General features: G+C 40.9%; 3 protein-coding genes across 6 annotated transcripts in view; 1 reads left to right on the top strand and 2 right to left on the bottom strand.

The window, feature by feature from the left end:
* ssx2ipa (synovial sarcoma, X breakpoint 2 interacting protein a) overlaps positions 1-21,547 on the bottom strand; it is an 84,204-nt gene that overhangs the window by 32,256 nt on the left and 30,401 nt on the right. The window lies entirely within an intron of this gene.
* Positions 465-14,435, top strand: pter (phosphotriesterase related). Of its 4 annotated transcripts, none has more exons than XM_061798169.1 (5): positions 465-542; positions 1,005-1,450; positions 2,426-2,691; positions 3,520-3,660; positions 14,279-14,435. In XM_061798169.1, exons 2-5 carry the CDS (start codon positions 1,019-1,021, stop codon positions 14,367-14,369), a joined length of 930 nt encoding a protein of 309 aa, XP_061654153.1. In that variant the 5' UTR covers positions 465-542; positions 1,005-1,018; the 3' UTR covers positions 14,370-14,435. The 4 variants fall into 4 exon arrangements, with proteins under 4 accessions (XP_061654153.1, XP_061654150.1, XP_061654152.1 ...); XM_061798166.1 differs by lacking the exon at positions 14,279-14,435 and adding an exon at positions 4,639-5,870; XM_061798168.1 differs by lacking the exons at positions 465-542; positions 14,279-14,435 and adding exons at positions 573-721; positions 4,639-5,870.
* Positions 6,595-11,447, bottom strand: c1ql3b (complement component 1, q subcomponent-like 3b). Its single transcript, XM_061798170.1, has 2 exons — positions 9,675-11,447; positions 6,595-8,469 (listed from the first exon to the last, which is right to left on the bottom strand). The coding sequence occupies exons 1-2, from the start codon at positions 10,458-10,460 to the stop codon at positions 8,290-8,292; spliced, it is 966 nt and encodes a 321-aa protein (XP_061654154.1). The 5' UTR covers positions 10,461-11,447; the 3' UTR covers positions 6,595-8,289.

The raw sequence follows: 21,547 nt of genomic DNA, 5'->3' as shown, positions 1-21,547 counted from the left end.
CATATTTAAATAAAATAGTATATTATTTTAAGTATAATGAATACAAAACAAAAAATTAAATGTTAAAAAAGTAGAGAAAATAATCCTGCATGCATAATGACCTATGGTGAATAACTAAAAAAACAATTCTTTATACATAATTAAAATCATTAAATAGAATATTGTATGTAAAATATTTTAAGTAAAATAAAAATAAAATAAAAACTACAACAAAAAAAATGTGTTTCAAATGCAGAAAATATTTTTTTAAATAATACTGCACACATAAACAAACTATGTTCAGTAAATACATAGTTTTTTGTATAATAATAATAATAACATATCATATCATATCATATCATAAAATATAATATAATATAGAGTGACCAGATCAGGGTTTACCTCATAAGCGGTAGAGAAAATGGACGGATAATAAAAATGTAGGTTGATGCATTTTCATGAACTGATGGTACAATCTCGTAAAATCTCGCGATGACTCCTCCTCCTCAACCTGCTTCTGGTTTTATATCCAAGAGGGGGAAGACCCGAGTTGCACGTTTAAGGTCAGCACTTTTCTTTTTTCCATGCTTTCAACACATTTCCGGCTTTAATTTGATAAAAGTTGAACTTCCGTTTAACGACGTGTTACAACGCCAGGCCCTTTAAGCAGTTTTGGCCGAAGTTAATCGATTTGTTGCGTGTTCATCAAACGCCGCTTGTGGACAAGTCAAGCTAGCCCCACGTAGGTCGTTAAGGTCCCTTTCATGGGCATCCCGGTCTAGCGTTGTCATTTCAAAATAATAGCGTGACGTTGTCATTTCTAACTTCCCGTAACTAACTTCCAGCACTTTGCTGAAGAAAGTTGGCGGAATTAAGTTCAGAAGCGAGTTTTAGTCATTTAGTATTCTGGAGTCCAAAGGTTTGCGCTCTGTTGAGCTTGTCTGCTCACCTGTCATTTATCTCTCGCTTTGTCTGGCACACTGTCAAACATTAACAGACTCTTGTTTTGCATGCACTTCATTCAGCTTGACGAGCCGTCATGACCGAGCTGAGCGGCAAGGTCCAGAGCGTCCTGGGTCTGCTGGACCCGGACCAGCTGGGCCGCACCATGACCCACGAGCACCTGACCATGACCTTCAAGTGCTGCTACATCCCCTCGGCGCCGGAGAACCGCCCGACGGCCGAGAACCCGTTCCAGATGGGCCAGGTGCACTGGCTGAGGCAGAACCCGTACAGCTGCCACGAGAACCTGCTCCTGCGCCAGGAGACGGAGGCCGTGCGAGATGAACTGCTGGCCTACAGGAAGGCGGGTGGCGGCAGCGTGGTGGAAAACACCACCACGGGCATCGACCGGGACCTGCCCACCCTCAGGAGGCTGGCCAAGGCGACCGGGGTCAACATTATAGCGGGGGCCGGGTACTACATAGACTGCACGCACTCGGACGAGACTCGCAAGATGAGTGTGGAGAAAGTGCGTATGCAAAACACATTTAAAAAAAAAATATTACTGAATTACACAGCAAAGGTATACACACAAATAACAAATATCTGATTTGAGGTAAAAATATGAAACTTTGGGTGGAAAAAATATATTAGGGGAAAAAGAAAAATCAAAAAATATTGGGGGGGGGGGGTTACAAAACTATATATATATATATATATATATATATATATATATATATACACACACAATAATATTAGTAAAACCAGAAATAAAAAGAAAAACAAATCCCCCAATATTAGAAGAAAAATATTATTTAGAAAAAATAAAAAATAAAAATAAAAAATAAATTTACTATTTAAAGAGAAACTAATTTAAAAAATGAAAGATAGAAGAAAACATGCATTAGGAAAAAATCAAATATACTTGACAGAAAATGCAAAAAAAGAAACAAATATTATAATATTTTTATAATCAAAATAAAGAAATGCAGATTTTTTTTTTAACAAAATAAAAAATATAAGACAAAATCCCATAATATTCCAACAAAATAGAAAATGATCAGACACCCAGCCACGGACACAAATATAAACATAAAAAATACAAAACTATTCTTAAACATTAAACTGGCAAAACTATAGCTTTGCCAGTTTAATATATAACATTAAACTGGCAAAACTAGTAAAGTTTTCACGGCACTGTACTTCATGGAAAATACATCAATTTAAAGGTCCCATATTTTGGCTCTTTAGATCTCCATAGAGTGACTCTAACATGGACTTAGTATAAAAGTGTCCGGCGAGTGCCTTCATAGTTCCGCACAAGTCAGTCATTAGACGAGGACTGCGCGTTGTTACGCTGACCGCACCGCGCCATGTTGTGCTTGTGTGTCCGCGCCAGTGATTGATTTGAGCGGCGTTTTTTTCCAGATTGTCAGTGGACGTACGTCACACCTGTCATAATGAATAGTTTTGCGTCTGACATTAGTTCCGCTTTCTTTACCAGCTCACGGACGTCATCGTGAGCGAGATCCTTTACGGTGCCGACGGCACGGATATCCGCTGCGGCGTGATCGGTGAGATCGGCACCGGCTGGCCCATCACGGACAGCGAGAAGAAAGTGCTGCGGGCGGCGGCGCACGCTCAGGCCCAGCTCGGCTGTCCCGTCATCATCCATCCCGGCCGCGATTCCCCCGCTCCGGCCGAGGTCGTCCGCGTCCTTCAGGAGGCGGGCGGCGACATCGGCAAGACGGTTATGTCGCACCTGGACAGGTGAGGAGTGCGTTGGGAGTGCAGCAGTGGTCTAGGAGCTAATACTGTCATGGAAATGTGCCAGAGTGAGCTGATCTGTGATCAGATCATTTCTTGGTGAAGCAGCATGAGGTTATTTTCCATCAGATTGCACCTTTTTTTCTGGAATTGTTTTCAAAATACAGTACTATTTTTCTTTTTCGTTGTTTTTTTTTAAACCAACCACTAAATTCAAAAAAGCATTTCATGCAAAATATTTTAAAAAAAGTTCTTGATGGTATACAATTATTTTAAGCACTTTTAGATTGAGAATAGTTTTAGCAGGCAGTGGATGTTGCCCCTCTAAAGCAGTCACAGAAAAATTATCAGAGCACTTTTACATTTCTTCTTCGTTTTAATGCCTGCTACCACCAAAGGTATATTAGCTGAAGAATACAATGACCACGACAAACTATATCTGATTCCGTAATACTTAGTCCTGTTTGACATGCTTAAGCTTAAGTGTATTTCCAGTGACTTTTGGTTGCTATCAAGAAAAGCATGGAAAATGGCTAGCTATCAGCTCTCAAATTAAACTTGTATGAGCTAATTCTGTTGTCATCATTATACTTGTCCAAATCAATGTACCTTTAGTTATTCTATGCATTAAAATTGCACATAACACTGAAGAAACAAAGAGTGGTCTAATATTTGTTTTCCTTGACTTTAAATCACAGCTGTAATAAGAGTATTTGTACTTTGAACTTAGAGTGAAATTGAAATCATTGTATGGTTAACTTTTGTTACAGTGGCCCCTGACTTTTAAAATGTAGTTTTATATAAATGTCGTGTCTTGTTGTGCCGCTGCAGGACATTCTTCAACCACGCCGAACTGCTGGACTTCGCCGAGATGGGGAGTTATCTGGAGTACGACCTCTTTGGAGTCGAGACGCTCAACTACGTCTTCAACCTGGACGTGGACATGCCCAGCGACAGCCAGAGAGTCAACGCGTGAGTACAGCTCAGCTGCCTGCACATTCACTTGACTTCCACTGCAAGGGTTGGATTTAGAAATAATGTTATATATTCGTCGTAATAATCATGTGAAAACTTTGAATATGCCTTAATTCTTCTAAGAACTTTTTGGGGGGGAATGTTTGGAAAAGAAATTGACAGAAGTACTGTATACCACTATTTTTTCTCCAAAAATACACTTTATTCTCAGATTATTATTATTTTTATCTTGAACATGTAAAACTTTTTACTCTGAAAAAATTTTTTTCTTTTCTATTATATAAACTTTATTCTATTGTAACTTTTATTCACGAACTTAACTTCAGTAATTAAGCCGTATCACACTTTTCTTCTCGAATAAATTACTTAAAAAAAGAAAGTTTATTCTCGTAAGAGTGGGACTTTTTCACAAAAATGTCCCACTTTTTTTTCCCCCCAAAAGATACGACTTAAATATGGGTTTTAATATACAGTACCGGTTGTAAGATTACAATTTTCGCAAAAAATATATGATCACTCCTCTGAGTATTTTAAAAAAATATACAGGTTAATGTCTGTAAGATTGTGACTTACTTAACTTTTACACACGTGAAAAAAATGAACTTAAATGATTTTAGCAAATGGCTGCAATATAAAAAAAAAGTGAAAAATGTAAGGGGGTATGAAAGCTTTCCGTACCCGCTGTATATATATATATATATATATATATAAAATATGAATTATTTCTGGAAAGAACATTAGCCTTTTAGAAAATATAGAATTTTTTTCTCAAAAGACTCTACCTTTTAATTCCTATGAGAGATATTTCCATGGAAATAACAGACAAATCCTATTGATTTTGGATGATACCTGATCCGAGACGCCTGAGAGGACTGAGTTTAAAGCGGTCCATTGTTTGTTTTGTTTTGCCACGTCCTCCGCCTCCTCCTCCTCCTCCTCCTCTTCTTCCTCTTCTTCCCCTCGCTGCCCGTCCAGCTTGGCCTTGCTGGTTAAAGAAGGCTACGAGGACAAGATCGTGATTGCGCACGACATCCACACCAAGGACCGCCTGAGCAAGTACGGCGGCCACGGCTACTCCCACATCCTGCGCAACATTGTGCCCAAGATGCTGAGGCGGGGCATCTCACAGACGCAGGTGGACAAGATCCTGGTGGACAACCCCAAACGCTGGCTCACCTTTAAATGAAGCACGGGAAGAAAAAAGCCCAGGCAGTTTTTCATTTGTTTAATGAAGCCATAATGATTTTTTTTCCCTCCATCTCGGGATGATGAGACAACAGTGAGATGCGATGTGACCATAATTAATTCATTTGGGCCTTCAATCAATCACAGGGTGCAATTTTGCCTCATAATCATGATGAAATGTGTCATCATACTAATAATATACCATTAAGTAGCCCACAGTGATTTATAAGCTGGAAACCTTTTGGATTCAAAGTGTTTTTTTTTTTTTTAAATACATTTATTGAATGGCTGGGAATGACAAGAAGAAAAGGACCTGGTGCTCCCCCTTTCCTTCACCCCCCCCCCCCCCCCCAAAAAAAGTCAAAACAAAGCCTGTGGGATACTGATATTGAAACGATACCATGGCAAAAACCTAAAACATCAGTTAATGCAGCAGAATAATACATAACAAAAAATAAAACTTCAGCTTCTTACTATTTTTTTGGTATAATATTTAGTATTTTTGTAGTGTAATACTGGCAATAAAGGATATTAAATAAAATAGTTATATGTATTCACTCTTGATTAAATAAAGTAAAAAAAAAACAAAAAAAAACATGGCATAGCAGTTCAGCTATAAAAAAAAAAAAAGTAGTTATTTGTTTTCTAAATTTGATCTGTTATTCTACATATAAATTAGTATAGTAACACGCGGGTCTGCTCCGTTTGTGTCGTTTGAAGGTTTATAATTACCATAACATCTATGCTAATTTCCATTAGCCCGTCTATGGCATTTTACATTTAGTTAGCGGACCTTTGTTGTTTGATTGTCTTTGTTTTATGTGTCAGTTTTACGGTAAACTTCAATTCAGATTTTTCGCTATCTGCCAAACTGCACGCAGCCACTCTTAAAAATACAGATACTAAAAAGGCGAAAGCTTGTAGAGTATCATGGTAGCGCTTCAGTACTGGTACGCCGCACAACCCTAGCCAAGTGTTTAAATACCAATGAAACAAATAAAAATGCGTTTGAACTGAAAATATGTTCCGTTTCCAAATCATTTTGTTGTACAACTGTAGTCCACAGAGACGTGAATTTATTTCATATTGGGGTTACATACATTCAGTGTAATGGATGAAATTGATTGAATTAATTCCTTCATTCTCGAGCAGCCGTGTGTGAGCTCCATGCCAACACCTTTCAGTCCGTGTCACAAAAGCACTCGCGCGTTAGCGTAGCTGCCGCTTCCTAACGAGCACGCCGCTCATCAGTATGCCGCGCCCGCCCTCAACGCCGCGGCGGTTTCAGACGAGTCGGCCCCTCGGCAGCGCGTCTAACGGGAGTGCCCACGTGAAGGACGCGCTCTCCTCTCTCGTCTGGGAACAGGTGGCTTCGCAGGGTGACTTCACGCCATGATCAATGGCCGCCGCGGTCGGAGCCAAACTTTTGATGAATCTTGCAGGAGGATTAAAACTGTAAATTATAAATGATATTCATATCTGAGAGGAAGAGGGGTGGGCAGTGTGGATCGATGGTGTGTCACCGGAGGGTCAAGGACATGTTGCTGTCATGTGCTGACGAACCGCTTGACCCCTGCGCCGCCTGACCCACTCTAATGCTGGATGAGAAGAATCACATTTTGATTTCAAGATGGCAGCTTTAGAGAGCCATGCGTCACTTCCGATTGCTTAAAAATCCAATATTTGTTCCCAATAAAAACACAGATTGAAATTGAGGATGCACGTTTGCTTTCGTTCGGTATTTGGTTTGTTGTCACGCTGTCATTTTTTTTTAAGCAATGCATCTGACGTCACTCTCTTTTCTTATTGGTCGCGAGAATGTAAACGCAAAGGTTTGCGAAAATCTCTTAGAGGGCATCTTTGTTTTTCAGTGTTCCCCAGCCTACTTGTGACTATATTATTCTTTTCTTTAACCTGTCCTCCATTAACTAATTAGCTGTTTTTGTGCTCTTTGTTTATGCCATAAACTAGTGCCAAAGCTCTGTCTTATGGAAAAGTAGCGCTTTGGTCTTGGTGCCAAGAAACGTGTGACGTTGAAGTTAGGGGAGGAGCCTGAATCTTGTCCAATAGAAAAGTAGTGCAGATCTTTCGATATTCACGGGGGATTACTGGTCTACGGTATTTGGCCTGGTATTACTTGCTTTTGTCGTTTACGCAGGTGGTACAAACTCTTCTCCTTCTCCTACTCCTCTCTTTGTGGTGGACGATACGTTACGAAAACGCTCAACACAACCAGCTGTTCTTCTATTTGTGTTCGACAACAGCACGAAGTGATTGGCTTTCGTTCCGTTTCACGTCGCAATCGCGCAGTCCATTTGGCCGAACTCTGTGTTGACCACACGCACAATAAGCATTTGGAGTTGGAAATAGTGAACAGGTTGAAAATGTACGATTACGCAATCAAACTTGTTCGATTTGATTGCCGATCGTTTGGAGACGCCTCTATACGCTCGCAACAGAGAAAACCTTAACATAGCTTAATGTCACAAAACTACAAACAATCGTCACCCAAATTTTTGTGGACATGTTTACTTACGCCCTCGTCAACCGCTGAAAATATCAAAATGATTGCCCTAATATTTTGATTGCCCACAAGATGGTGCCTAAGCAATACTTTCATATTAGACAGGTCTTGGCCTGAGCACAGAACAGCAAATAGTTTAGTTGTCTTGTTTCACAAATAGTGGCAGATGGATTTAAAAAAATAATAAAAAATACAAATCTATGAATTCGCAAGTAAGAGGTATAATTGACTTACCAGTATGTAGCCACCTGAGGCCATTTTTATGACAGAATAATAGTTTTGTGTTCAACCAAACAGGCCCAGATTTAACTGATTAAGCACATCTGTGAGTAAATTGAGAGATCGTTAAAAAAAGATTCTACTTTTGTTTGTTTGGCGGCTTCCCGTGAGATTTTTCGACTGTAAATTGAATGCTTTGGCTCAATGAAGATTGCGGAAAGAGCGTTCTAAATGCTACTGAACAAACGTCGTTTGATTTAGTCTGACCGCCTCGTTCACACTGGACCAAACAAACTCGAGTGGGATTAAAACAGATCCGAGAGGGGAGCGCTACCGTGAATACATTCCAGAGTGTGCGACTATTGTGATGAATGAGGGTTGAGACACACATGTACTGTATATCGCGTGTTATATTATACGGCGGCAGCTACATTACAACGTGGCATTGCTTCGCAGTTCATCCAGTTAGACACCAATCAGACCACATGTCAACAAATACATTCCATTCTTGCCTTCTCTCTCTCTATGTGTGTGTTTGTGTGTGAAGACGATATACAACAATCTCGGCAAGCTCGTTTGGCGAACAAGGGTGATGTGAAGCACTGGCTCTACTAATCCAACAAGTGATGGAGCGTGCGAGGGAGGAAGCGAGCAAAGAGAGAACACGAGATGGTGGTTGTTGTTTTTGTTTTTGTTTTTCAGTCGGCGTACAGCATGAAGCCCGAGAAGGTGCTGTACTTGTTGTTGTTGCCGCCGTGCGCCTTGCCGCCGTCCAGCTTGATGTAGATCTCGTCGCCGGGCTCCAGGTGCAGCACCACGCTGTTGCTGGCGTAGTCGTAATTCTGGTCGGCGTCCTGCGCGATGGCGCTGGCTCGCACCTGAGAGGAGACAGTGGGCAGACACGGGACAGTTCATTAGGTACGCTGGCATCAGCTGTCCGGTGACGACCAAGATAGATCATGATGCTCTTTTTAAAAATAATAATAATAATAGTAATCATAAATAAGATTTAGTGCTTTTCTTAATGCACGAACATGTTTTACAGACTCGACAAAAAAAAAAGAATCAATAAATGAAATAACTATGAATAAAATAAATGGTACAATAAAATTAAAATAATAATTTAATGTTTATTATTCCAGTGGTATAGAAGTGCATCAACTTTTTAAAATATTTTGGTCATTTTGGAGAGCAGAATATTAGGTACAACTCCCAGCGAGAACTACAATCACTGCATCTCTTTACTAATGGAAGCTACATTCAGATATCATATAATACACATATTACATATTGTGGTTGTCCAATCGAATACATCTCAAAGTTTTTGTTTTTATTTTTATATTATATGAAAAAACAAAAATGTATCAAAAAATATTTACGTGTACAAATACAATTTTTAGAATTAAGTATAATTTTGATTATTTTAGATTTGAGATTTTCCATTTATTTTAGAGCTACTGTACTTTTTTTTGGGGAACAATAAGTGCACATTTATTTTGTGCATCACTGATGTAAAATTAACCACGAGTATGTTGTGTCAACCTGTGGCTCATTGGGAAGAGCTGTCCGCTGTCGAAGTGCCCTCGGGCAAGACGCTGAACCTTAAATCGCTCCCAGTAGGCCTGGCAGCGCCCAGCGTGGCATCAGCTGCCCATACGAATGTGTGCTTGAATGGGTAAATGTGAGCCTCTGGAGCACACTTTCACTCAAACTGCTACAAGTGCACGCGACCATTCCCATTTATTTTCTCTCATTCTATCCATCTCTCTAAATGATTCTGTCTTCTAACAAGCACAACAATATACTCTGATATTGGAGCTCGTGAGATTGCGCAGGTGGACCTAATAAAGTTTTCCGAGTGGAGTGTCAAGTTTGCCATGAGTGAAAAAGATTGGTCTTTTCTCTAACTGGTCGCCATACATGGCCATAATATTGAAATATGAGAGTGTTAATAGTTCCCGGTTCAGTGGAGTTTGTGGGCATGTAGTCAGCATTGAATCTCTTTAAGTACGCAAATGATGTTGGGCGCGTGCGTAAAAGTGTCCAAATGAAGCCCCGAAAAGTGCGGCGGTGTCGGGCCCACCTGGTTGTTCTTGCACAGGTCGGCCCACATGCTGGTGCCGTCGCCGCCTCGCATCAGCACGTGGTACGTGAAGTAGTAAATCCCCGGTATGGAGCACGTGAACTTTCCGGTGGAGGGGTCGTAGTGGTTGCCCAGGTTGGTGACCACGTCGTCGAACTTGAGCACCTCGTACCCCTCGTGCTGCTTCTTGAGTCCTGCATAGAAGGCGATCTTTGGCACCGTGTTGTAGGTGGCCGCGCTGATGGCCCCCGTGGGTCCGCTGGCCCCCGGCGGACCCGGAGGACCGGGCGCCCCTCGCTCCCCGGGCGGGCCGGCGGAGCCGGGCGGGCCGGGCTCGCCCGCGGGGCCCCTGGGACCCGTCCTCCCCGCGCGTCCGGGCTCCCCTTGCGGACCCTGGATGAAGGTGGGCAGCGACTGCACCGGGCGGTTGTCTTTGACCGGCTCGCCGGCCGCCTTCGCCGGCGCCGTGGCGGCGGCGGTCCCGTGGGGGTCGCACACCATTTGGCAGGCGCCGAGCATCTCGTAGCGGGCGGGGGTCCCGGCGGAGTTGACCATGGCCGGGATGAGCACCACCAGAACCAGGACCAGCGCCACGCCGCACACACCGGTCGCGATCATGTGCGCCCTGCGAAGCGGCTGAGTCCGGCTGCGAGCCTGGTGGTCTTCCAGCCTGCTTGCGAGCGGTGCCTGAGCCGGGGGGGTGGGGGGGGGAGAAGAAGCGCGGCCGAGGCGTGCTTCGGAAACTTTGACGATTGCCCCTTGGACGCGCGCATGCAGGGGGAGCATCCGCAGCTTTTTACGCGCTGCTGCAGCATCCGTCCGAATGGCGCATCTCCTCCCCCACCTCGACAATAATAATAATAATAATAATAATATTATTCAGACTCCTGCATGAGAGGATTCAATCTACTCAACATACGTGACGGTGCTTGTTTCTGCCCACTGTGCACAGAGAGAATTCAAATGTTCGGTTGTTCTGTTCGGAGGGGGAGGTGGGTGGAGGCGATGGATAGAATACACGCTTTTCTTCAATCACACCGCAGCAAGTCGACAAAAACAACACCGGGGCGTGATGAGAATGATTTGCAAGCGTTTCCACAATTCAGATGAATAAAACAACAAAAGGCGGTTCGAAATGCAAATATGCCTCAGAAGTCAAAGACAACTTTGGAGTTCAAAGCATCATCATCCTCGCACACGGGCGTTTAGTCATTTGGGGGCCCGAGGCTGACGCAGACACGCATCCATGTTCTGCAAGTTTACCATTTGAACCGCTCGAATGATGGAAAGCGTCACTCTCCGCTTCATCCTCCTCGACTGACACCGACGGCAGCGCTACTGCTGCCGGCAAGAGCGTGTGAGTCGTGCTTTTGTCGTTTACGCGTGTTCGGTGTCACAGAGAAAAAGGTCGAAATCCTCGCTACCTTTGAACAAAAAACTGTTTTCCTCTCACCTTCTCCACTTTTTTAAATGATCAGTATGCAGCAGGGTGCAGCAACACACGCAGACAGACAATATAACAATACTCGCAAGCATATTTTCTTTATCCTATGTGGAGAACGACTAGTATTACTGCGGCTAACTGAGGAACTGAGCCGGATCCATGTATATGCGTATGTCTGTATTACACCGCCCCCAGGTTGCCAAGTCCCGCAGACCAGAGGGAGCAGCACAATGTCCACTGAATTGTAGTTCAAATTTAATTATATGATGACTGTATGTTTTTATAAATTTCAAGATTATAGAGTGCTATTAAAAAAAGATTTTTGGGGAGGCTGGAACGGATGAATGGCATTTGTATTCGATACTCGTATAAGGCACTGCTGTATATTTAAAAAAAAAAAAAAAAAAAAAATGTAATTGTTACATTTTCATTCAATTATTGTCTTTTTTAAAGTTGTTTTGAGAGCCTTATTTGTAGTTGTTATATATTTCTGACATCATTTAAACCAGTTATTTTCAACCGGTGGGTCGCGGACCCATTTTGGGTGGGTTGCGGGAAGCTCGTCAAAAATTACATATTCGTATTGAGATTGTTTCGGTATAGTACCAAGTTCCCACCTGGAACATATTAGGTAAGTGACAGGGAAAGTTACTCACTTGTGCTCGAGTCACTAGTGTACTCTGCGAACAAACACAGTGCAGCTCAGCCTCTGGCTCACGGGCGTCATGGCTAGCAATATGTTATGGCGGTATGTGCAACTTCTTTGAAACGGCGTTTAAAAATATAGCATACTGTACATCTGTTTTCAGAGGCTATTTTTAAATTTAAAAAAAAAAATGCTTATAAAAGTGGGTCGCAACTTTGCAACAATGGGAAAATGCGGGTCAACAGTTGACATTTCAACAAATGTGTTAATCTATTGATTAATATCATTTACAAGACTGGTCACTAACAGTCTGTAAAGGCATAATTAGGGATATTAAAGAGCAGCAAAAAAAAAATCAAAATCAAAAAGAAGCTGGACTGGTCGGGTCACACCTCAGTGGCTCCCTGAGTCCAATTTATCATGTGAGGAAAATCTATAGAGTAAGTGAAAAGAAGGAGGGAGCGACTGGGAGGAGGCAGTGAAGGATGACTCGGCACAGACGTCCACATGAAATGAAAGTCCAATCAAAGCGGGGCCATCACTTGATCAACTATCGGACTCAAATTAGCCTTTCGCGGTGTCCACTTGCGCCGCGCGCGAAGAGGATGCATTTTGGAAAATGACGCCACCCGCCCACATCGATTGCCGAGATTAAAAAACAAACGTCTCAATCAAAATGCATCCGTTTGTTGGTTTTTTTTTTCTCTTTCTAAAAAGTTTGAGTGATGAAGGGCCGATTTTTGTTGAGGAGGGGAAATAATGATGCGCTCGCGGATGCGCGGCCCGTCACTCACCTATTCTTTTATTTAAACTTGTATGTATTACATGTTTTTAATACCTATATGTAATATATTGTATTTTTAATCTTTTTTTTGGGTGAGGGGTTCTTTTAATCTATAAACTTTCATTATTTTATTTGGTACTGATTTATTTATTATATTTTTTTAAATAAGTTGAACATTTGAAATTTCTACTGTGGTTTCAAAATCTTTTTTTTTTATTATTCTATGTTAATTTGTATTATTTTTATTTTCCTGTTGTTTTTTTTTTAAATGCTATTTTTCTGTATTAATTTTTATGGTTAAAAATGAAAAACTCACTTTGGAGACAAATGCTTTTCAATGTTTAAATAGAACACTAAAAAGGTTTATCAATGTACCACGCTAAATGCAAACATAATGTAGGGCATCATTTCCACTGCAGAGGCAGAATTTTGGGGATTGGACGTCATCACATGACTTTTTTTTTTTTTTTTTTCATTTTATTTTCCAACCCTGTCACTGCTCATAAACTCTTGTCATCAGGGATGGTCAAGTGAAGGAGATGGATGAGCCATGAATAATGTAGCGTAGCTTTTCAAGCAGCACTAATCAATGTTGCATATGATAATGGCAAAGCTGTTGTTTTTTTTTTTTTAAATAAATTTCAAGTCCACAGTGGCTTCCGTCCATCTCAAAATTGTTTTCACTTTTCGGACACATTTTTACTTAATATTAATAGGAACTGGAGCCAAGTTGGACCTATGGATGAAAAACTTTGGTGGACAAGTATGCGGCTCTCTTACGTATAATATACAAAAATATACAAGTGGGGAAGTGCCCCACTTGATCCAATAAATGGCGCTGTGGTTAGAAATTACTTTTGTTTACACGGCAGGAGGGCAATGGCTAAAACAAAAAAATATTTTGTTTTAGTTTATTATTATTAGTAGTAGTAGCAGTAGTAGTAGTAGTAGTATTATATAATCTTTTATGGTATGGTAGGTTCATTGGACACTCTAAATTGCCCGTAGGTGTGAATGTGAGTGCGAATGGTTGTTTGTTTGTTTGTGCCCTGCGATTGGCTGGCAACCGGTTCAGGGTGTACCCCGCCTCCTGCCCGATGATAGCTGGGATAGGCTCCAGCACGCCCGCGACCCTGGTGAGGAGAAGCGGCTCAGAAAATGGATGGATGGATTCATAGTAGTGGCAGTAGCAGTATTAGAATTCATACTATTAGATAATAACCTCTCATTACTTTTATTGTTAGTAGTAGTAGTCTATTATGTTTTTTTTTTTTTTTACTTCAAAGCCACTTATTGCTAGGCAGAATTTGTGGGGCTCGATCTCAAACTGCCCCAAGCTATATAGTATGAAAGTTATATATTATTATCACGACTACTTGAAGTGTTAGTAGTATTAATATTCCTCTTATTACATTTTATGGGACTTAAAAAAAAATCCACTTGAAAGCCACTTGCTGCTCGGCGGAATTTGTGCACCTCACACCGAGCTGCTTTCATAACAATAGTTTGTTGACATTTTAGTGTTTTTTTTGTTGTTGTTGTTAGCATATAAAAACGGCAGCATTAATCACCTCGGAGAAAAAAAACATGTTTTAAGTGGGTGAGGGTGGCGAGCGAGAGGGAGAATATGGTGCATAAAGGCGCAGGGTGACATACTGCCATGGCTCTGAGTCAGTCAGCGGGCAACTTGTTAGCCTCTTTGCTATTTTTTTTTTTCCTCCTCCCCACAGCTCCAGTGAGTCAGGCAAGCCACAGAGACCACATCGGTGTCAAAAGCCCACCAGCCGCCACCACTACAATTACACACACACAAAACTCTGAATGGAGGAGGTCTCCATTGTTGGACTTTCATGTGTGGCAAAGTGTACTCTCCTCAGGTCCAAAAGTCATGAAAGACTTCTGCGGCGGGCCTGACAGCCGCTTTTGACGTTCATTTACAGCCAGTCAAGGCAGGAGTCCCTGGAGTGGGGAGTGGGAAGAAGGGGGGGGCATCTGATGATTCCTGACATCTGGACAAGCAGATGTTCAGAGGACATGAATAAAACATGCTGCACGGATTGTCTAATAGAATGTGTGAGAAGTCCACAAGACGGAGACGAGAGAGAGATGCTTCATGAAATATGGATGACGTGGATGAAGGTTGGGGGTTGGAGGGGGGGCGTCAGAGTTCGGTGGGTCCTCGATTGGCTCCTTCATTAGCCCGGAGAAGGGGACATTTAATTAGGTACACCTGCAACATTAGAAAACCCTGCTTTTACCAAATGATGGCATCGAGTGTAGGAGTGAGTGGGTCAAAAATATTACGAGCAGCTCTCTTGTGTGTCATGCGGCGCAAAAACATTCATAAACATATTTTTAAATGAGCATTATCTTGTTTTACAAATCATTTTTTTATGTAAAAATTGGCGGTTGTTTTCACAAAAATATTACTTTCAATTTTAAGCAATTTTTTTCCCCCTCTTCTGGTTTACCCCCCAAAATTTGAAACTGTTTCTTATCATGTTTTTTTCCATCTTTATTAACTTGCATCAACTTCCACATAAAAAAAAATTGAAACAAATACTTTTATTCCTTGCAGATAATGTGAAAATAAGTGCTTCCTCTTTGGAAAAAAATAAAATAAAAAGAAGTTGTTTAAATGTCATTTTTTTATGGGTGATTAAAAAAAATAATTACGCCAAGATATCATTCATTTGTCTTTTCGAGATGTGAAGTAAAAATAACCGAAATAATGTGGTTGCACAAGTCTGCACACCCTCCTACAACCGGGATGTGGCCTTTTTCAGACGTAACCAGTCACATTCAAATTTATGTTAAATGGAAGACCGCAAAGACCTGCCACCATTTAAAGTGCCTCTGGTTAAAAGAACTGTGAGTGGGTTAAAAGTAACTTTTTAGTTACTGAACTAAACTATGCTAACCACCGGGAGAAAATCCAGATTTTTCGAAAAGCAAGTGGACGGCCACAGCACATAGGAATAGAAATATCAACAATAGCAATGTACTTCAAGACAACATAAGACAATATGAGTCACAGGGAAGCAGAAAGTGGCAATAAGGAAAGTTGTCAATGTAATGGATTTGGCAGGCGTACCTAATGAAGTGGCCGGGAGAGAGTCAAGGTGGCACGCGTTTAATTATGTGATGCACCTGTGGACGTGATGACAGAAGGTGTTGGAGGAGGTGGGAGACAACAGAAGGTGACACTGCTGCTCGCTAAAAGAAATATATATATATATAGAAATCATTTCAAAATAGTGTGTATATTGAGCTTCTTACCTACGGGGGTTTGGGACTTGTTTACTGCGGAAAGTCTCTTGAAAACCTGCGAAAGAGTCACTATGGATCCGAAAGGGACGCGCACTGCAGCATTTGAGGTACGAGTCTTGGAAGTGGCAAAAGTCGTCACGGATTGAATTCAACTGGTAAGTCGAGGCACCACTGCACGGGCAAGTTTATGGAATATTTGTCGAATTTTTAAGGATCAAAAAATATCATTCAAAAATACAATTATGCATTACGATTGTTTGTTGTATTCATTTTCAAAAAAGAATTTAGAATAATACATTTATAATATGTATTTTTTTAATGTACATTTTATAATTGTTCTTATATCTTGTTATTGTGGACAGTATTATTCAATAATAATTAGATAGTGTTTCAATTATTATTTTGCTCTTTTGACAGCGCTGAAATTATTAGTTATTGTTATACAGTAATATTTTTATTTTGTTATTGACACTATTTCATAAAAATGAATAAAATAAATAGTATCATTATCCTTTTGTGTCATTAGTTTTATCATAAAATAAATTTTGTAACTATCATGTTTAATATGATTATTATTGAATTCTTATTATTTCATACATTTAGGTATTTTTAACATTACCACTCATTATTTAGTAATTAATTTGTTTTGGGGATTATTTTTTTCATTATTATTGACATTATGAATTATTATTATTTCATATATTTTAGGTATTTTTAACATTACCACTCATTATTTAGTAATTAATTTGTTTTGGGGATGTTTTTTTTATTTTGTCTTGGGTCACCATATTATTAACTGCCTCATCATGTACACGTATATATGTAATATATGTTTGAGTGTAACTATATCAAAAGTTGGCCAATGTTACCTGAAACATTTCCTCCAGCGACAAAGGCAAATTGTCTGCTGAAGAGACAAATCTAGTGCTTTCCTAGCGGGAAATTATTAGAAAAAATAAAAGAAATATTCTGACTTTGATTTCAAAGAAGACACCAAGCAAAACTGTCCATGTCGCTCTGTGTTCCTTTGTCACATGCTAGCCTTTCCTAATTGTTCGTCCTTCCATTCCTCCACTTTCCCGCCTCGCTCCCTCCTTCCTTCTCTTGTTCTGCTGCGTGCCGAAAGGCCAAAGCGAAAGGCTGGACTCGACAGCGCCGCTCCGCAGGGGGGAGAACAGATTGCGTTATCACGCCGCCCACTCAAAGCTGCTCCCGTGTCCTCGGCGGAGGAGCAATCATGGTGGAGGTGGAGCAGCTTTAATTATTAGCATTATTATTATTTTTTTTATTTGTATTTTTTTCCTCCCCTCATTCAAATGGAAAATCATGGCGGTTGATTTGATTCCACTAGCTTGCTTGTATCCAGCCGGTCATTATTAGGAGGGGTTCGAATCAACACACGGTCTTGAGATCACAATGAGCCTCTTAAAAGAAAGTAAGCTATTTTGGAAGGCAAGCACTTTCGGATTGTCATAAATCAGCAATATCCCAACTTGGTTCATTAAAAGTTGTGCAACTTCCCGAATGAGTCACTCGGTCCGTCGGCAATCGGACGAATTAGACAGTCGGACGGAGCGGGAAGTCACTTCCGGTGTGCCTAACGTCGCTATGTTTTGGATCCATGCCATCATGTCGCGGCGTTTGCATTTCTGTCGTGTGTGTTAACGCCGTCGTGTTGTCATTTTTTGCATCTGTCATGGCGTTTGCAATTGTTGCGACGCGTCTCGGACACCGTCGGCAACACACCTTTGCACGCTACTGATCCCAGCCAGTCGAACTCCCCCAACAAATCTCATAATATAAAATACTAAACATTGTAAGACTTTGTGCACTCTGGAACAGGTTCTCCTTCCCTGCTACATACATTCACCGACAATGGCGCTGGACGTGCTTTTCTTTTTTTAGCATGGCTCCAGCGAGGGCGTCTCACGCGGTTGCTTCCAGTTACTAACCGAATTAAAAGATCAGGTTTTTTGCTTTCTCCGAGCCGCCCTGCGGAGTAGATGAATCACGTTGATGCGCTCACTCCAGCCGCACGAACCTGGTGGCACCGCTCTTGTCGCTGAGCTTTTGGAGTTATTCTTACATGGCTAAGGATTCATTTTAAAAAAAAAATATTATTGTTGTCATTTCTGAGTGAAGGGCAGAAATCCATTGAGAAAATGCTTTTTTTAGTTCTAATTTTATCTGCAAGCACTTTTCCTAATTTATCAGCGCAACAGTGGGCCAACGGTTATTTCCGAGATGGCCACGCCCATAAACCAAGCTTCACCACCCGAAAGCGGAGGCTCAGCGATTAATAGAAGACTCTGAAAGTCAGTACTGTAGTGCTTGACCTTGGGTGCCAGTGCGTCCGCAATTCTGCGCGAGATTGTAATTTGTCAACTTTCATGAAACGTTGCTGCTTGGACTTAGTCCACTATTGCGCTAAACTTTCTTTTTTAATCCCAGTTTGTTTCTTTTCTTTCAGAAAACCTGTCCTAGGTGATAATCTTTGATGTTCTTTTATCGCGTTTGCAAGACACAGTAAATTGGGTTGGAAATGCCCAGGATGCCCCTTTTTCAAGATAGCCAGTTTGGTCTTTTACGTCGGTCAGATGAGACGGACAGAATTGGAATGAATATTTGATATGTAAATAAGCTTTGCTCTGATTGAATCGTTGTCATTCTTAATTTGAAACAGCGTTGCTCTGATTGGTCCTTGGCGATATCACGGCATTTTGTGGCTCGTGGCGGCCAAGCGTTCATAGCGGCGTCGCGTTTGGATCCGTCGATGTGGGGTCTGACTATCATTGTGAAGTAGAATTCACCAAGCGTTCGTTGGATTGTTGGCCCACTAAAAAGGGAATTCCTGTTCAAAACTGGTCAAACGTAAAGAGCCTGCTGAAATCAAACGGGTCCGCATTAAAGCACTTCACCATCAAAGCCTTTGTGGCAATGTTGACAGAGTAAATGACGTCAAGCCTAAGGTTGACGTGGTCTACCGGGGATTGCTCGGTGGCCAAAACCCCCAAACTTTGTGTCGCAACCCGTCCCGCGCATAATGACCGCAAAGGATTATGATCAAACCGAGACGAAGAAGACAGAATGAGTCGATTGATTTTCACGGAGACGTCAATCGATGCGTTGTTTGGTTTGACGGGGTCCGAGGACGCCGTGTCACAATCCGCCAACGGTGAGATTGAGCAGCGTCGAGGGGCTTAGTGGCAAACACAATCGAGGAGTGTAAACATACTGAGAGGGCTTGCGAAGGGGGGGGGGGGGGGGGGGTGTCGGGGGTGTAGGGGGCGATCAATGGCCGCAGTCTGGGATTGATTAATTACCCCTGGAAAGAGAGTGAGGGGTGAGGGCACCAGAGAAACCTGATCAGAACAAGATTTATCACCCAATCTGCGGAGCGTTCCTCCCTTTCTCTCCACGATTTGACTTCTATTTCATCCCTGGCCTTCTCGCCTTAATATGTACACAGACCCCCGGCCCAGACCCCTCCCCCCTTCCGCCCCTTCAAAACAAGTCCCACATGAGCATCTCATTGGACCGCCTCTCAATCGCTCTTAAAATCCATCCCAAATCAAATCGCAAAGATTCTCATTCGTTTCCATGAATCCCCTTTGCCCACTTCGTTTTGTTTCACCCTGCTCATTGGGATGTTTTGTTGATCACATTTTTATCGTTTCATTGCTTTAATAATTTTTTTTTATCGTTTATATAACTGATATAACACTTTTTATTATTTTTGGTATTTAAATTCATTTGTTTTAATCCTTTATTTTTGCATAAAATGTTTATTGTTCCATTTTTTCATTTCTCTAGTACTTATCATTTGATGTTTTTTATGATGTCATCACTATCACTTGTTATCAATTTGTTTTTATTTTTTATTATGACCATTTTTATTGATTTACCTTTTTTTTAAATCATTATGTTTTATCCTTGGATCATTTTAGTTTAAAATATGATTTAGTTTTCATCATTTGCCTCTTAAACATTTTTATTTTTTTATCATTTCTCCTAATTTTGTTGTTTTACCTTGTCACCTTTTATGCCAATGCATGTATACGTGTGTGGTTTGAAATAAAAAACCAAAAACAAATACAGATTGCTAAGTGAACCCAAACATAGGATAAATAACAATCATCAAATCATGAAAGTGATACCTATCAAGAATCCTGTAACATTCACTAATTAAGATCAAGTAAAACACTGTTTATATCGCATTCTGGTGCGACAATTAATGGCTAATGCTAACAAGGCACTTCTTGGATACTTGTGTGTTGCTACTCACTTTGTCCTTGTCACAGACGAAAACGAAACCGTCTGCTTCCGGGTGTCCATCCACAAGACACGTGAACTGGAACGTTTGAATAAAAAATATACAAATGAACACAAAAGTAATAAATGAAAATCAAAGCGATGAAGTTTTTTTTTTGTTCAATCAATGAAGGACTCGGGCGGCCTTTTCTACTGGCTGATTGTGAATCATCGACATGGAGGCAAGTCCAGGTATACGCGTGCTGACACAAAACCAAACCACAGAATGAAAGAATAACAGTTAAGGGGCCACAAATAGGCAGCTGGTGGGCCAGATTTGGGCCGCAGGCCGCCTTTTGAGGGTTCAGGACATGTTGAATTCTCTCGCTCTTGCGCACACACACACACACACACACACACACACACACACAAAATCAGGCAGAAAAGGAGTGCAGAGACAATAGAAGACTGGTTGTTGTCATAACGGAGACAGCCACATGACAGCGCTGTCTCTCCCCAAGTGTCCCCATCCGTCGTCAAACCCGCTAATGATGACCTTTGGTGTCGGCGGGCGAGCCACCCCACTTAATTCGGGGGGAGGGGTGGGAGCGGGGGGCATCGCCGCCGGACCGAACGCTTTGAGGGCCTTCACGTCGAGAAAGAAGGAAGGCTGGCCGCAATTAGGATTCCTTGAGCCCTTTGTCAACTTTAATTGAAGCTGACAGCCACTGCGGACGAAGAAGAACAAGACAGTCCGAAAGGCCTTCAAACTATACGATTCGCTCTCGCCCCGTACAGTCTATCAATACACGCGCGCGTGCACGGACGCACACACTTACGGGTGAGCTGCAGTGCCATCCGTCTTTGCAAAGTGCATTCTGTGCAATAATACAGATGACGGCTTAATTAACAATACAGTTGTTGTGCTGTCTTAATAAAAGTCTTCAAACACCTGACGGCCACACGCAAATTTATTTATTTTTTTAAATTCTATAATGTTTATAAATATTATATATATTCAAAGAAATAACTGCTAGGTGATCATGCCAAAAGTAAAAATTATATAAAAAATCAACTTTTTTTTTTTTATTGTCAGCCAGCTAAAATATAAAATGTAAAATTTTTATTTGGCATTAAAAAAATAAAAAATAATGAATCTATTTTTTTTGCTTTCTCAGATAAATCTAAAAATATATTTAAAAGGTAAAAACAGTAAATTTTAATTTCCTGGCATTAAAACAAATATAAGTAAAAAAATAATTCTGGAATAATAATGAAAACAATTTTATTTTCTGCTTCGTAAGATAAATAAAAACATATATACTCATAATTGTTAAAAAAAAAAAAAAGTCCATTTTTTTACTTTCTGAAAAATGTATACTGTATATAATAATGAATCAAATAAAATGTTCTGCTTCAAAGATATTCACTTAGAATTATATTTAAAAAAAACAGTACAGTAATATAGTTCTACTTTC

The sequence above is a fragment of the Phyllopteryx taeniolatus genome, chromosome 14 (genome assembly GCF_024500385.1).
Source record: "Phyllopteryx taeniolatus isolate TA_2022b chromosome 14, UOR_Ptae_1.2, whole genome shotgun sequence".
NCBI lineage: Eukaryota > Metazoa > Chordata > Actinopteri > Syngnathiformes > Syngnathidae > Phyllopteryx > Phyllopteryx taeniolatus.
This window is presented reverse-complemented; position numbering and strand designations above follow the sequence as displayed.